This window comes from Pseudorca crassidens, chromosome 14 (assembly GCF_039906515.1).
Source record: "Pseudorca crassidens isolate mPseCra1 chromosome 14, mPseCra1.hap1, whole genome shotgun sequence".
Lineage (NCBI taxonomy): Eukaryota > Metazoa > Chordata > Mammalia > Artiodactyla > Delphinidae > Pseudorca > Pseudorca crassidens.
In genome coordinates, this window is record NC_090309.1 from 29,772,959 (window position 1) to 29,787,761 (window position 14,803).

Consider the following 14,803-nt stretch of genomic DNA (forward strand, 5'->3'; position numbering starts at 1 on the left):
GGTCCTGTTATGGACAGCATATATATGGGTCTTGTTTTGTATCCATTCAGCCAGTCTATGTCTTTTGGTTGGAGCATTTCATCCATTTACATTTAAGGTAATTATTGATTTGTATGTTCCTATTACCATTTTCTTAATTGTTTGGGGTTTGTTATTGCAGGCCTTTTCCTTCTCTTGTGTTTCCTGCCTAGAGAAGTTCCTTTAGCATTTGTTGTAAAGCTGGTTTGGTGGTGCTGACATCTATTAGCTTTTGCTTGTCTGTAAAGCTTTTGATTTCCCCATCAAATCTGAATGAGATCGTTGCTGGGTAGAGTAATCTTGGTTGTAGGTTTTTCCCTTTCATCAGTTTAAATACGTCCTGCCAGTCCCTTCTGGATTGCAGAGTTTCTGCTGAAAGATCAGCTGTTAACCTTATGGGGAATCCCTTGGATGTCATTTGTTGCTTTTCCCTTGCTGCTTTTAATATTTTTTCTTTGTATTTAATTTTTGATAGTTTGATTAATATGTGTCTTGGCATGTTTCTCCTTGGGTGTATCCTGTATGGGACTCTCTGTACTTCCTGGACTTGATTAACTGTTTCCTGTCCCATATTAGGGAAGTTTTCAACTATAATCCCTTCAAATAGTTTCTCAGTCCCTTTCTTTTTCTCTTCTTCTTTTGGGACCCCTATAATTTGAATGTTGGTGCATTTCATGTTGTCCCAGAGGTCTCTGAGACTGTTCTGAATGGTGTTCATTCTTTTTTCTTCTCTGCGATAGTTATTTCCACTGTTTTATGGTCCAGGTCACCTATGTGTTCTTCTGCCTCAGTTATTCTGCTATTGATTCATTCTAGTGAATTTTCAATATCATTTATTGTTTTTCATCATTGTTTGTTTGCTCTTTAGTTCTTCTAGTTCCTTGTTAAACGTTTCTTGTATTTTCTCCATTCTGTTTCCAAGATTTTGGATCATCTTTACTATCATTACTCTCAGTTCTTTTTCAGGTAGACTGCCTATTTCCTCTTCATTTGTTTGTTCTGGTGGTTTTTTACCTTGCTCCTTCATTTGCTATGTGTTCCTGTGTCTTCTCATTTTGCTTAACATACTGCTCTTGGGGTCTCTTTTCTGAAGGCTGCAGGTTTGTAGTTCCCCTTGTTTTTGGTGTTTGCCCCCAGTGGGTAAAGCTGGTTCAGTGGAGTGTGTAGGCTTCCTGGTGGAGGGGACTGGTACCTGTGTTTTGGTGGATGAGGCTGGATTTGTCTTTCTGGTGGGCCAGACCATGTCTGGTGATGTGTTTTGGGGTATGTGTTATCTTATTATGATTTTAGGCAGCCTCTCTGCTAATGGGTGGGGTTGTGTTCCTGTCTTGCTAGTTTTTTGGCATAGGGTGTCCAGCAGTGTAGCTTGCTGGTGGTTGGATCTGAGTCTTAGCATTGAAATGGAGATCTCTGGTAAAGTTTTTGCCGTTTGATATTACGTGGAGCCGAGAGGTCTCTGGTAGTCCAATGTCGTGAACTCGGCTCTTCCACCTCAGAGGCACAGGCCTGACACCCGGTTGGAGCACCAAGACCCTGTGAGCCACATGGCTCAGAAGAAAAGGGAGAAAATAAGAAAATAATAAAAAAAATAAAATAAAGTTATTAAAATGAAAATTATTAAAAATAAACAATTTTAAAGTAATAAAAAAAAGAATGAAAGAAGAGTGCAACCAAACCAGAAAATAATCCATCAGTGATAACAAACACTAAAAACTATACTAGAAAACCACAAAAAACCAAAAACACCAGACAGAACCCTAGGACAAATGGTAAAAGCAAAGCTATACAGAGAAAATCACACAAAGTCCGCAGCCTCTATGTTGGGATGATATTCCAGAGATGCAGGGTACATCAAGTTGATTGTGAAGATTTAATCTGTTCCTCCTGAGGCTCCTGGGAGAAATTTCCCTTTCTCTTCTTTGTTTGCACAGCTCCTGGTGTTCAGCTTTGGATTTGGCCTGCCTGTGCGTGTAGGTCACCTGTTCTTTGCCCAGACAAGATGTGGTTAATGCAGCAGCTGATGAGGGGGCTCTGGCACAGTCAGGCCAGGGGGAGGGAGGGGTACGGAATGCGGTGCGAGCCTGTAACAGCAGAGCCCGGCGTGACCTAGCACCAGCCTGAGGCACGCTGTGTTTTCTCCCAGGGAAGTTGTCCTTGGATCATGGGACTCTGGCAGTGGCGGGCTGGACAGGCTCCCGGGAGGGGAGGTGTGAATAGTGACCTGTGCTTGCACACAGGATTCTTGATGGCTGCAGGAGCAGCCTTAGCATTTCTTGCCTGTCTGGTGTCTGCTCTGATAGCCGTGGCTCATGCCCATCTCTGGAGCTCGTTTAGGTGGTGCTCTGACTTGCCTCTCCTCATGCACCCCGAAACAATGGCCTCTTGCCTCTTAGGCAGGTCCCAACTTTTTCCCAGACTCCCTCCCAGTTAGCTGTGGCACACTAGCCCCCTTCAGGCTGTGTTCACACAGCCAACCCCAGTCCTCTCCCTGGGATCTGACCTCTGAAGCTGAGCCTCAGCTCCCAGCCCCCACCCGTCCCGGTGGCTGAGCAGGCAAACCTCTCAGCCTGGTGAAGCTGGTCGGCACCGATCTTCTGTGCGGGAATCTCTCCACTCTGCCCTCTGCACCCCTGTTGCTGCGCTCTCCTCTGTGGCTCTGATGCTTCCCCCCCGCCAGCCCCCATCTCTGCCAGTGAAGGGGCTCCCTAGTGCATGGAAACTTTTCCTCCTTCACAACCTCCTGCCAGAGGTGCAGGTTCTTTCCCTATTCTTTTGTTTCTGTTTTTTCTTCCTTCTTTTGCCCTACCCAGGTACATGGGGAGTTTCTTGCCTTTTCAGAAATCTGAGGTCTTCTGCCAGCATTCAGTAGGTGTTCTCTAGGAGTTGTTCCACATGTAGATGTGTGGAGGATGGTGATCTCCACGTCTTACTCCTCTGCTATCTTGAAGGTCTCTCTGCAAACCTAAGTGTTTCTTAACTTAGTACTAATATACTTTAGATATATTAAAGTCTGAAAATTTACAATACTCATTGATAAATAAGGCTGATAATTCACGACGTTGTCCAAATTGGAATAAATTTTCTCTACATTTAGAGCTGATAGAATGGATTGAGAAATCCACCTGTTGAGTGATGTGTGTTTTGCTGTCATCAACAGAGCAAACCTTAAAAGTCAAAAGACAGTTTATCCCTTTTCCATGGTATGCCTTCTGGATTGAAAATACAATCCTGAATTGATGAATAGATTGGTTGTTCACCCCTCTACTGCATGGATTCTCCTTTTTCGTGCTACCAGAATGTGGGATGAGGGAACCCTCTTACACTGTTGGTGGGAATGTACATTGTTTCAGCCACTTTGGAAAACAGTGTGGAGGTTCCTCAAAAAAATAAAAATAGAACTACCATATGAACCAGGAATTCCACTTCTGGGCATTTATCCAAAGAAAATAAAAACATTAACTCGAAAAGATAAATGCATCCCCATGTTGCAGTATTATCTACAATAGCCAAGATACGGAAACAACCTAAATATCCATCAGTAGATGAATGGATAAAGATGTGGTACATATATGCACAATGGAATATTATTCAGTCATATAAAGATTTCAAATAAGAGATCTTTCTATTTGTGACAACGTGAGTAGACCTTGAGGTCATTATACTAAGTGAAATAAGTCAGACAGGGAAAGACGGACACTCTGTTGTAACTCACTTATATGTGGAATCTAAATAAATGAACAAAACCCATCTGGACCCATAGTTACAGAGAACAGATTGGTGGTTGCCAGAGGCAGGGAGTAGGGGTTGGAGGAATTGGATGAAGGTGGTCAAAAGGTACAAACTTCGTTATAAAATAAATAAGTCCTGGGGATGGAATGTACAGCATGGTGACTATAGTTAATAATACTGTATTATATATTTGCAACTTGCTAAGAAAGCAGATCTTAAAAGTTCTCATTACAAGAAAAAAGTATGTATAACTACATGGTGATAGATGTTAACTAGAGTTATTTTGGTGATCATTTTGCAGTATACACAAATATTGAATCATTAAGTTGTACATCTGAAACTAATATAATGTTATGTCAATTATGCCTCAAATATTTTAAAAAAGCACAAAAATTTGAAAAATGTGGCACTAGATAGACCATGAAAAGAATAATTGTTTATAGTGTGTGAAGTGAAATAAGAAAGAAGAGTGTTGCTTTGTTCGGCCTCAGCTAGGAACATGTGCATCGGGCAACGCAAAATTTTCCCCACGCTGTGTACGTCCTTGAATGACTATGAAAGTGCCACGAGTATTGATTTTGAGGCTACACATAAATTTTAGCAGGTAGGCAAATTTGCAAATTAGGAAACCATGGGTAATAATCAACTGTATTTTCTTCTGATTCCTCTCTCATTAAATGACGCCACCAACCAAACTAGTTAACTAGGTTAGAAACCTCACATCAGCCTTCTTTCCTTCATGTCGTTTACCACATATATCCAATTGGCTTATGCCTCCTAAATATATATCAGATTCTGACTGATCTTTTTGTAGCTAATTTCTCCTTCCTTTATTCTGCTCACTATATTACAACTTCCAGGTGTCTAAACCTAGAGTTGAAGTCCAAATATCTTAACACGATTTGCAAAGTCCTCCAGCCTCGTCTCTTGTCATCCCTCTCCTTTACACCCTGAAGTTCCAGCCATGAAGAACTTCTTTCAATTCATGGGAAATGTGATACCTTTTTTCTTTGAACTTCTCTGTGTCTACAAGGAACATTTTTTTTTTTCTTTCTGTTTACCTGGCTTATTCTTCTGAGTCATTCTTCAATTATGGGTATAAATGTCATTTTTTTCCTGAGAATCTTTCTCTAACATTCCTCCCACCCCCTAGGTGCACGTGCGCACACGCATACACACACACACACTCAGACATACATCCCACTTCAATACATAGGATTCTAATATAATTTTAATAGGATTTTATATAATTGCTTGTTTAATTTCTAGTCTTCCACCATAGACTATAAATTCAGTGAGGAGATTCTCAGTGTCTATCACATGGTGAGCACTTTATATACACTGTGACTAATTTTTCTGTGACATTGTATTAGTTCATTAATTATTATACAGCCTTTGTAGCACTGTCATACTAATGACATAAAATGAAAAACAGAACAACTTTTGCTTGCCTGCCGATTGTTTTATATCTATTTGTTTATACCTTCAGTGGCTTTTGAGGTGGCTTTTTTGGTTTGTGTTTTGTTTTTTCATTTGAGTGATTAAAGGAGCTTGAGGCTGAAGTGGCAGAACTCTATAGTTCACTGTCTGTTGACTTATTTGTGAATAGGCACTTCGTCATTTACTCAACTGGATTGGTCAGACCTCTATTTCTCAAATTTCTCCAATAAGCATTGAGTTGACAAAATTGGCAAAGGAAATAGAATAATCAGAAGTGAATTTATTTAGCACCCACTAGGGAAAATCTAGCTCATTTTTGTAAATGGGGAAGCCAGACCTATTAGATAAATTGGTTTTTTCTTATGTTTTAATTTTATTGAAAAAGCAAAATGTATATACTTTAGAATTAAGTAGAGGTTCATGATTTGGTTTTTATATAGAATTTCATCTTGTTTATTTTCTACCATTTACAACAAATAATTAAGTTAATATAGTGTGTTCTAATTAGAAGGCTTTCCCTAAATTCTCAGCTAAGTGTATCTTGGCTAGAAAGCATGTTGAAAGTGTAACGTCACACTAAAATAATAAAGGGCCTTTAGGGCTGTTAACCTTAAAATGAAAAGCCATTCAGTGTGTATAGAATGTAATTGACATTTAATAATACCTCTATGCTGTGAAATGGTGACAAGTGGGGAACAGCTTTAACAAACCAAGAGGCAGTTTCCACTTTTTATTTCTTAAATAGAATTATTTGCTACCTCACTAACTTATAGACTAAGAAAGCCTTGAAATAGCTGTCTTAATGTTTGTTTTCATTTTTTAGGCAGAAAAATTCAGATGTGTACAGTTATAATAACTTTAGTGTTTTAAAACCTTTGTTTTTAAGCTACCCCAGGGGTCATCAAACCGTGACTTATGGGCCAAATCCAGCCTACTGCCTGTTTCTGTATGACCTGTGTGAACTTTTACATTTTTAAATGGTTGGTATTCATTAAAAAAATCATAAGAGGAGTAATGTTTCATGACAGGTGAAAATGATACGAAATTCTAATTTCAGTTTTCACAAATCAGGTTTTATTGGAACACAGCCACACTCATTTATGAGTTGTCTATGGCTGCTTTTGCACTACAGCAGCAGAGTTGAGTAGTAGCATCAGAGACTGGATGGCTCGCCAAAGCCTATTTACTGTCCTGCCCATTATGGAAAACATTTGCCCACGCCTGAGCTACACTATTGAGGCTGCATGATTTAGTACCTTAAACAGTTTTCCTGGTTTAGGGATCTAACAAAGAAGTCATATTGAGTAAAATTCTTCAGACTTTTGGGAAGGTGAAGAAAACTGAACCAGGTATTTCATGGAGTTTATGTTCACATGGGCTGGGCTTTCTGTTTCATCACTGATTTCATCTTATTTATGTTTTAAATAAGTACTTGCATAGTGGTTATTATTTATCAGGTACTATTCTAAAAGCTTTATAACTCTTCTAAATCCTTATTACAACCATGTGAGTTTGGCATCTCTACAAATGAGTAAACCATAGCACATCTATTAGTGAAAGGTAAAGAGTTAAATACTGGAAGTTAAAATAATGAAAGGGAAGCCGTATAGCTAGTCATATGAGTTATACAGCTAGTAAGGGGCAGAGCCATGGTTTGAATAAAATCATTTGGTTCTAAAATCAGTACTCTTAACCACTGTGTAATGCTGTCTTTCCCTTTCTACTCTTGTTTATTTAGAAAAGTCTTGGGTTGAGAGTAGAGTTTAATAATGGGAAGCATCATGTTTTAAAAGCTTTGAGCTTATATCAGTTTCTTACGGCTGCTATAATCAAGTAGCACAAACTGGGTGGCTTAAAATAAGAGAAATTTGTTCTGTCACGGTTTTGGAAACTAGAAATCCAAAATGAGGATGACAGAAGGCCATCCTCCCTCTCAGATTCTGGGTAGAATCTTTCCTTGCCTTTCTGTAGCTTCTGGTGGTGGCCAGCAGTCCTTGGTGTTCCCTGGCTTGCAGCTGCATCAGTCCCATCTCTGCTTGTGGCACCATATGGTGTTCTCCCTGTGTTTCTGCCTTCATATAGCATTTTCCTCTTCTTATGAAGACACCAGTTATATTGGATTAAGGGTCACCCTACTGTAGTATGACTGCATCTTAATTTAACTAATTACATCTGTAATGACCCTATTTCTAAATAGGTTCATGTTGTGAGGTCCTGGGAAGGACATGAATTTTGAGAGGACACTATTCAACCCTAGTTATAGAGCTCATGAGTTAGCTTTTGTTCTCTAGAGCACCTTTCAGTTTAAGCCCAGAAACCCTAAATGAAAAGTAGAAACTGTGTGCTAAGACTTTTCAGGGCTTTGTTTCTTCCTTTTTGGTATTAATCCTGTGCTAGATTATATTCTGTCTGAGAAGACTGACTTAATGTTCTCAGCTCCTGCCTTTTTCCTGCCTCCCTTTGGCCTTTTGGTCATGATTTATTTGAGACTAGTTTTTATTCTGGAATGTTCTGTGAGGTTTTTTTTTTTAAGAACCATTTTCTAAACTGTTGTTATAACCTATGAGAATGTTGGTTTGTCTTTCTTGTGAATTTGTGATAATTGATTCAGAAACCAGCTTTGGTGTGTTGGAGGCTGAGTTCTGGTAGTTTCCTCTTAAGAATTTTTTGTATCGATCTCTATTGGTATTTGTAAGTAAGGTTCAATAAGTTATTTTTATTTTTCCGAAGATTATCAGTGTTAAAATAGCAGATTTTGAGAAATGTGGGGCTGCCTCAATTCCTGACCTGGGAATTTCCCATAAAATACTAGAGTAATTGGTCCAAATGTATCAACCCATTTCCTTTTGTTTGTTTAACAGGGTGCCCGGGAAACGTTTGAGAACTACTACCGAAAACAGAGGCGAAAACAGGCTCGTTTGGTGCTCCAGCCTCCTTCTAACATGGTAGGATCACCACCTTTACTTTTCTCCCTTTTTCACTTTTCTTCTCTGGTATCTTTTAATTATTTTCCATTTGGGCTTCCCCCCACCTCCACCCCAAACTGTCACTCTGGGACCACTGGATGTGACTTGCATTAAGAAAGTAGCAACTAACATCTGTTGCTTGCTATGTGTCAGGCATTGTTCTAAGTACTAGATATGTATTATCTCATTTCATCCTCACTGTAATCCTATAAGGTAGGTACTATTATTATATTTACTTTATAGTCTTTGGAATTGAGCCTTAAGAAATTAATTAGCTGATTTTAACTGTCTTAATGTGTCAAAACAGAAACAATAACTTTTTTCTCTCTGCTTTGTTGCAGCATGAAACTTTAGATGGCTACAGGAAGTATTTTAATCAAATTGTAGGGTGGGTATGTGTGTGTGTGTTTTAAATTTATACACTTTCAATTGTTTATACACTTTTTGTGAGACTTGGAAAAGTATATCGTGTTCTTTGGGAAATTTTTTTTCTTTTCTAAATTCTTAAGACAAGATTTGTTTTGAATATCTGATGATTTTAAAGGAATGTCTATTCGTTTCATAGAATTATGTTGGGGAACATAATTCTATATTGTTGAGGAATCCTTTTTATGGATAAAGGGAGAAAAATATTGAATTGTAGTCATTATATGTGATGTTCTGTTTTTTCATTATTGTTAAGAGGGAACCAAATAATCAGCAAAAGTTGGCAAGTTTTTTTCTAAAAGGGCCAAATAGTAAAGTATTTTAGGCTCAGCAGGCCATACGGTTTCTGTTAGAACTATTCAGCTTTGTTGTGGTACAAAAGCAGCTATAGACAATATGTAAATGAAAGACAATGGCTGTGTTCCAATAAAACACTGTTTATAAAAACAAGCAGTGGGCCAGATTTGTTCCATGGACTGTATAGTTTGCCATGCTCATCTGGAGTATATATACTAGTATGGAATTGCAGTTCCCAAATAAACATCCCAAATATAGACAGCTTATTCTAATTGCAAAATAGTGACTTTGCAGTTAAAAAGAAGGGAAATAAGTTGGATTGTTCCATGAAATTTCTTTTTTTTCCAAGTTTAGATTGTTGCAATGTAATTGATACCTTTGATTAAAATGTATCATAACAATTCCCTATTTAAAGAATTGTTTTAATTTGTATGAATATTTAGGCAAGAAAGCTGAAGATACATTTTAGATGCATAAAAATTAAGAAGCCACAGAAGAATGTTAAAAAATACGTGTGTATTTTTTTTTTTACCTTTGTAAGATATCTTTTCAGCACTTTGATGAGAAAGTTTATATAAGCGGAATTATTTTGGTATTTTGTGTGTTGGATTCTTAAAAAAATGCGTGCTTTAACTTTCATTATCTCTTTAGATTCTATTCGTTTTTTAAAATGTATTAATGGGCTGTTGATTTTAATGTAGTGAAATTAGCCTTCTTTATCTATAAACATTTTTCTTCTTCCCTTTAAAATTTCTAGATAACATGATTAACATTTAATAGGAATGTAACTCCAATTTCTAAAGAAATTGGATGATATCAATTTGGATGATATCATGATCAGAGGTATAATTCCAAGTCTAAGAAATCTGATTTTGTTTGTGATACCAAACGGCTTTCTTTAAGAAAAAATGACTAGTATTAACTTCCAATTTGATGACAACTCTTAATGTTTGTCATCCCCTTATGATAGTAGTCAAACTGTAATTTCTGACAGCTGTGCTTTCTTTTTTCCTCAATCTTAGCTTTTTTGTGGTTGAAGATCACATTTTACATACAACCCAGGGTTTAGTAAATAGAGCCTACATCGATGAACTGTGGGAAATGGCACTTTCAAAAACCATCGCAGCACTCCGTACTCACTCGGTATGTAAGAAGCACGAGAGAAGTTCTTACTTCAAGCTAATTATCTATACGCTATTCAGTCTTCCACTGCTTTAAAATCATCATATGTGTATTGTTTGAAATCACCCATTTGGAGTCATCTTCTTCAAAGATGTATGGAAGTAGTCACTTCAAACTGCATGTTCTCTAACACTAAGCCCACTTTTGTGAATGCTCTTTGCAATAAGAAAACAGCAGCTAACATTTGATTGCTGTCTATGTCTCAGGCATTGTTATTATATTGTTATTGTGTACTGCATATATAATTCATCCTCACTTCATCCCTATAAGGCACGTGCTATTGTTATATTTACCCTATAGCCTGGGGAACTGAACCTCAGAGAGGTTAGGTAACCAGCCTGATGTCACCCAGTAAGTGGTGGAGCTTGGATTCAAACCGCGACTGTGTGACTGCAGAGCCCATGTTCTTAGCCACTACTCCATATTGCCTTCGTAATGCCTATTAATACTGATTTGGAGTTCACAGATTTATTCTTACTCTACAACATTTCAGTAAGTTGCTTAATTATGAGTTCCCATGATCTATTGATATATTTTATGATAGCATCAATTGTTGATGATAATCTACTTTATTACAAGCAGAGAATGCTGGCTCAATTATTCATTCATTCAATATTTCTTAAACAAGGATTACATGTTGGCAATGGGAATACAAGAATGAATAAGAATAAAGTCTTTGCTCTCAGAGAGTTATATTTTAATTGGGGAGATTCCCAATAAACAAATAAATAGGAATATCAGACAGTGATAATACAATGTAGACAATTAAAATAGAGTGATAGATTAGGGCAACAAGGTGCCTGCTTTTGACTGGTTGATCTGAAGTGGCATTCTGAGATCTAAATATCAAGGAGTAACTATTTGTGTAAAGATCAATTAAAAGATCATTCCAGGTGAAAGGAACAGTAGTACAAGGACTTTGAGGTACTTTTATGTCTGAAGTGTTTGAGGAATAATAGTGAGGAGTTAATAATAGAAGATAATTTGGTATTTAAAAAATTTCAAGAATAGTATACATCTAGTTATGCTAGCCAGAAACTTAAAAGTCATTCATAACCCTTCAACTCTCTTTATCTAGTCATTAGCAAGTGTTCTAGAGTAAATACCATGTGTAAAATCTATAATTGAAGGGATTGTAGCCATTTTAGGAAACTGAAAGATGTCCCGAGTGGTTAGAACATAAACATAGAAAGCTAGGCAACTAAGGTAGGAAGTGAGAATAAAGAAGTAGGTAGGTGTCATATTATTTAGGACCTGTTTGACCCTTTAAGCAGTGGGTTGAGTGAGTATGTGTGTGTTGGGGGCAGGAGTAGGGTAAATTGGAGTGAGAAAGTCAGATTTCTATTTTTAAAAGATTGTTCTGGCTAAATTACAGATGAGGGTTGAGAATGGATGTGGGGAAAACAGTTAGTAGGCTAGTCTAGTATTCCAGACAAGAGATGATGATTGCTGAACCAAGGTGATAGTAGATATAGAGAGATGTGGATGAGTTTGAGAGATTTTTAGGAAGTAAGATTAATTATACTTTCTGATGGTTTAATATACAAGAGGTAAGGTAGAAAGAAGTATCAAGCTAGTGCCTAGGTTTATAGTTTCCTTCCTTGGATGATAGTGTTGGTTTTGATGGTTTGGAGTGGGGAAGTCGTAAGTTATCTTTGGCTGTGATTACTTTGAGATACTTTTTGTGCTGTTCAAGCAGTAGGTTCTAGGAGATTGATTAACGTATGAGTTTGAAACCAAACAGGGTATGTCGTTATTGAATGTGTTGCAAATATTTTTCTCCTTTTATTTTTGTTGGTGGTTTCTTCTTTAGTATTTAAAATGTTAAATGTTTATGTATCTAATTATATTTATCTTATTTTAAAATGTCTCCCATTGCTTATTTGTGTCCAAGGACTTGACCTGACATTTTTACCATTAATATGCTTGTGTCATAATAAAGTCTGGAAAATTTAAAAATATTTTTTAAAAGTTCTGCCTGTTCTGAGACTAAAAAACAGTCTCAACTGTTTCATGGCTTGATTGTTACACATTTATATAGTTACTACCACCTATTCTTATTGTCATTTAGAGTATGATTAAAGATCTCGTTTTATTTTTTCTTGCAATAGTATATCCATTGTCCTAGGATCATTTTTTTTTTTTTTTTTTTTTTTTTGCGGTACGCGGGCCTCTCACTGTTGTGGCCTCTCCCGCTGCAGAGCACAGGCTCCGGACGCGCAGGCTCAGCGGCCGTGGCTCACGGGCCCAGCCGATCCGCGGCATGTGGGATCTTCCCGGACCGGGTCACGAACCCGTGTCCCCTGCATTGGCAGGCAGACTCTCAACCACTGCGCCACCAGGGAAGCCCCTAGGATCATTTTTTAAATGCTTTACTTTCCTCCATTGCATGGTGTGCTCTTACATAAAAAAGTTATACAAAGATAACATGGTTATTAAAAGATAGTTAGGAAATATTGATTATTAATAGTAACGAGTTTGGCCATGATCCCTGGCATGATTATTATTAGCTTTCTTATATGTAAATTTCAAGACCCCTTTTTCTGTGAATGAATACATGATATACAATATATATTTTACGTAAAACATGCTGTATTTTTCATTTAATATCTAATGAATTTGTATTAGTTTTAATGTGCATTTGTATAATATTCCATTTTTAGGAATGTACCATTTTAAAAAATTAATTCACTTGATATACTTTTTTAAAAAGTTTTTTTAAGCTGTTATAAACATTGAAGTAAATATTTTTATTAACATATCCTTGCACATTAATTATACTTAGGATAAATTCTTAGATGTGAATTTAGTGAGTTAAAGGATCTGTATATTTCTGAGGCTCTGGATGTGTATTGCTAATTTGCTATACAAAAAGATTGAACCATTTAGCATCACTAAGCATCATCTGTTAGAATTCCTATTTCCCTATTCCTTTTATTCCGCAGAAAGTTACGTTTAAAAACAATAAGTCATTCCCAATATAATAATAATGTCAGAAATTATATGTCAGAAATTAATTTAATGGTTTTCTTTAATACTGATATTAAAAATCTCTTCACATCTTTTTAGTTATTTGTATATCTTCTTAGAATTTCCTGTTCCTATGCATTGCCTTTATTTTGTATTTTAATCGTTTTATTTTATATTTATTAGTAACACATGGATGTTAATGTTTAACATTAACCTTAATCTGAATGTTAATCTCTAGTCTGATGTATAGGTTGTAAATATTTCCTTAGTTTCATGTGTTTCTAACCTTTGATTTTCTTTTCCATGGCTTTACAGAAGTTTAAAATTTTTAATGGAGTTAAATTTATTGATCTTTAACCTTACTATTTATGTCTTCCTTATTCCAAATAAATGTAATTATTTGCCTATGTTTAGTTTTAGTATTTCTGTAGTTACTTGTTTAACATATAATTCATAAACTAAAAGTTTATTTTAGTGTTGTGTGTGAGGTTGGACTTTATTTTGAAAATGACTCATCACCTCCAATAACATTATTGTGATAATCTGTTGTTTTATTCAGCTCAGGTTACCATAATGAAATATATAGATTGGGTAGCTTAAACAACAGAAATTTATTTTCTCACAGTTCCAGAAGCTGAAAGTCTGAGATCAAGGTGCCATCATGGTTGGTTTCTGGTAAGGACCCTCCTGGGTTTCAGATGATCACATTCTCATTGTGTTCTCACATGGCCCTTCCTCAGCATGTATTCTAGTGTCTTCTCCTTTTATAAGGACACCAATCCCATCAGATTAGGACCTTACCCATATGACTTCATTTGACTTTAATTATCTCTCCAAGGCCTCTTCTCCAAACAAGGCTACACTGGCACTAGGGCTTCAAAATAGAATTTCGGGGGGAATGCAGCATTCAGTTCATAAATGTCTGTCCTTTCCGAACCTATTTTGAAGGCCACATAGGCTCTGATTGCTGCCTGCCCCCTTCCTTCTCTCTATATGTCTTGAACCAGTACAACATTGTTTTGATTATTACATCTGATATAGTATGCTTTAATTTCTTATATGACATATATGTCCTATAAAATCCTCTTTTTAAAATATACTATTTACCTCCTTATTATTCTTCTAGGTTAATTTGAGAATCACTTTGTCACATCCCTTCCACCTCTTACCTCCCCCTAAAACTGACCTATAGTGTTAGTATGCAGTAAATCTGCAAATTTAAATGGAGGTAATTGACATATTTCAGCATCTGGTATTTTTCAACAGGAATATATGTATTTTTCTCACTTATTTGCTTTTTTTTTTTTTTTGCGGTACGCGGGCCTCTTACTGTTGTGGCCTCTCCCGTTGTGGAGCACAGGCTCCGGACGCGCAGGCTCAGCAGCCATGGCTCATGGGCCCAGCCGCTCCGCGGCATGTGGGATCTTCCTGGACCGGGGCACGAACCCGTGTCCCCTGCATCAGCAGGTGGACTCTCAACCACTGCGCCACCAGGGAAGCCCTGCTTTTATATCTTTTGGTAAAATATTTTATGTGCTCCCTATCTAAGTCCTATTTTTGGTATTTTATGGTTTATTTCAGGTAGTATTTTGAGGAAGGTTTGTTTCTGATTCATATTTATTAACTAGTATTACTGTCATTCTGTGGGAGAGAAGTCTTTGATTTTGTTTATTTTATATCTGTCCATTTCCCTGATTTCACCAATTTTATTTTTTTCCTGGGAAAAGGTGTTTTTCTTTTAGAAAACTTAGATTTCTTCCAAACAATTTCTTTTT

The 14,803-nt window shown here is 36.8% G+C and overlaps 1 protein-coding gene across 5 annotated transcripts in view; it reads left to right on the top strand.

Moving 5' to 3' along the window:
• Positions 1–14,803, top strand: part of EXOC6B (exocyst complex component 6B) — a 712,186-nt gene that overhangs the window by 346,402 nt on the left and 350,981 nt on the right. For all 5 annotated transcript variants that reach the window (XM_067704728.1, XM_067704730.1, XM_067704732.1 and 2 more), the window contains 3 exons: positions 8,049–8,132; positions 8,495–8,541; positions 9,899–10,019. In XM_067704728.1, the coding sequence (XP_067560829.1) occupies positions 8,049–8,132; positions 8,495–8,541; positions 9,899–10,019 (252 nt within the window). The remainder of the gene's footprint in view (positions 1–8,048; positions 8,133–8,494; positions 8,542–9,898; positions 10,020–14,803) is intronic.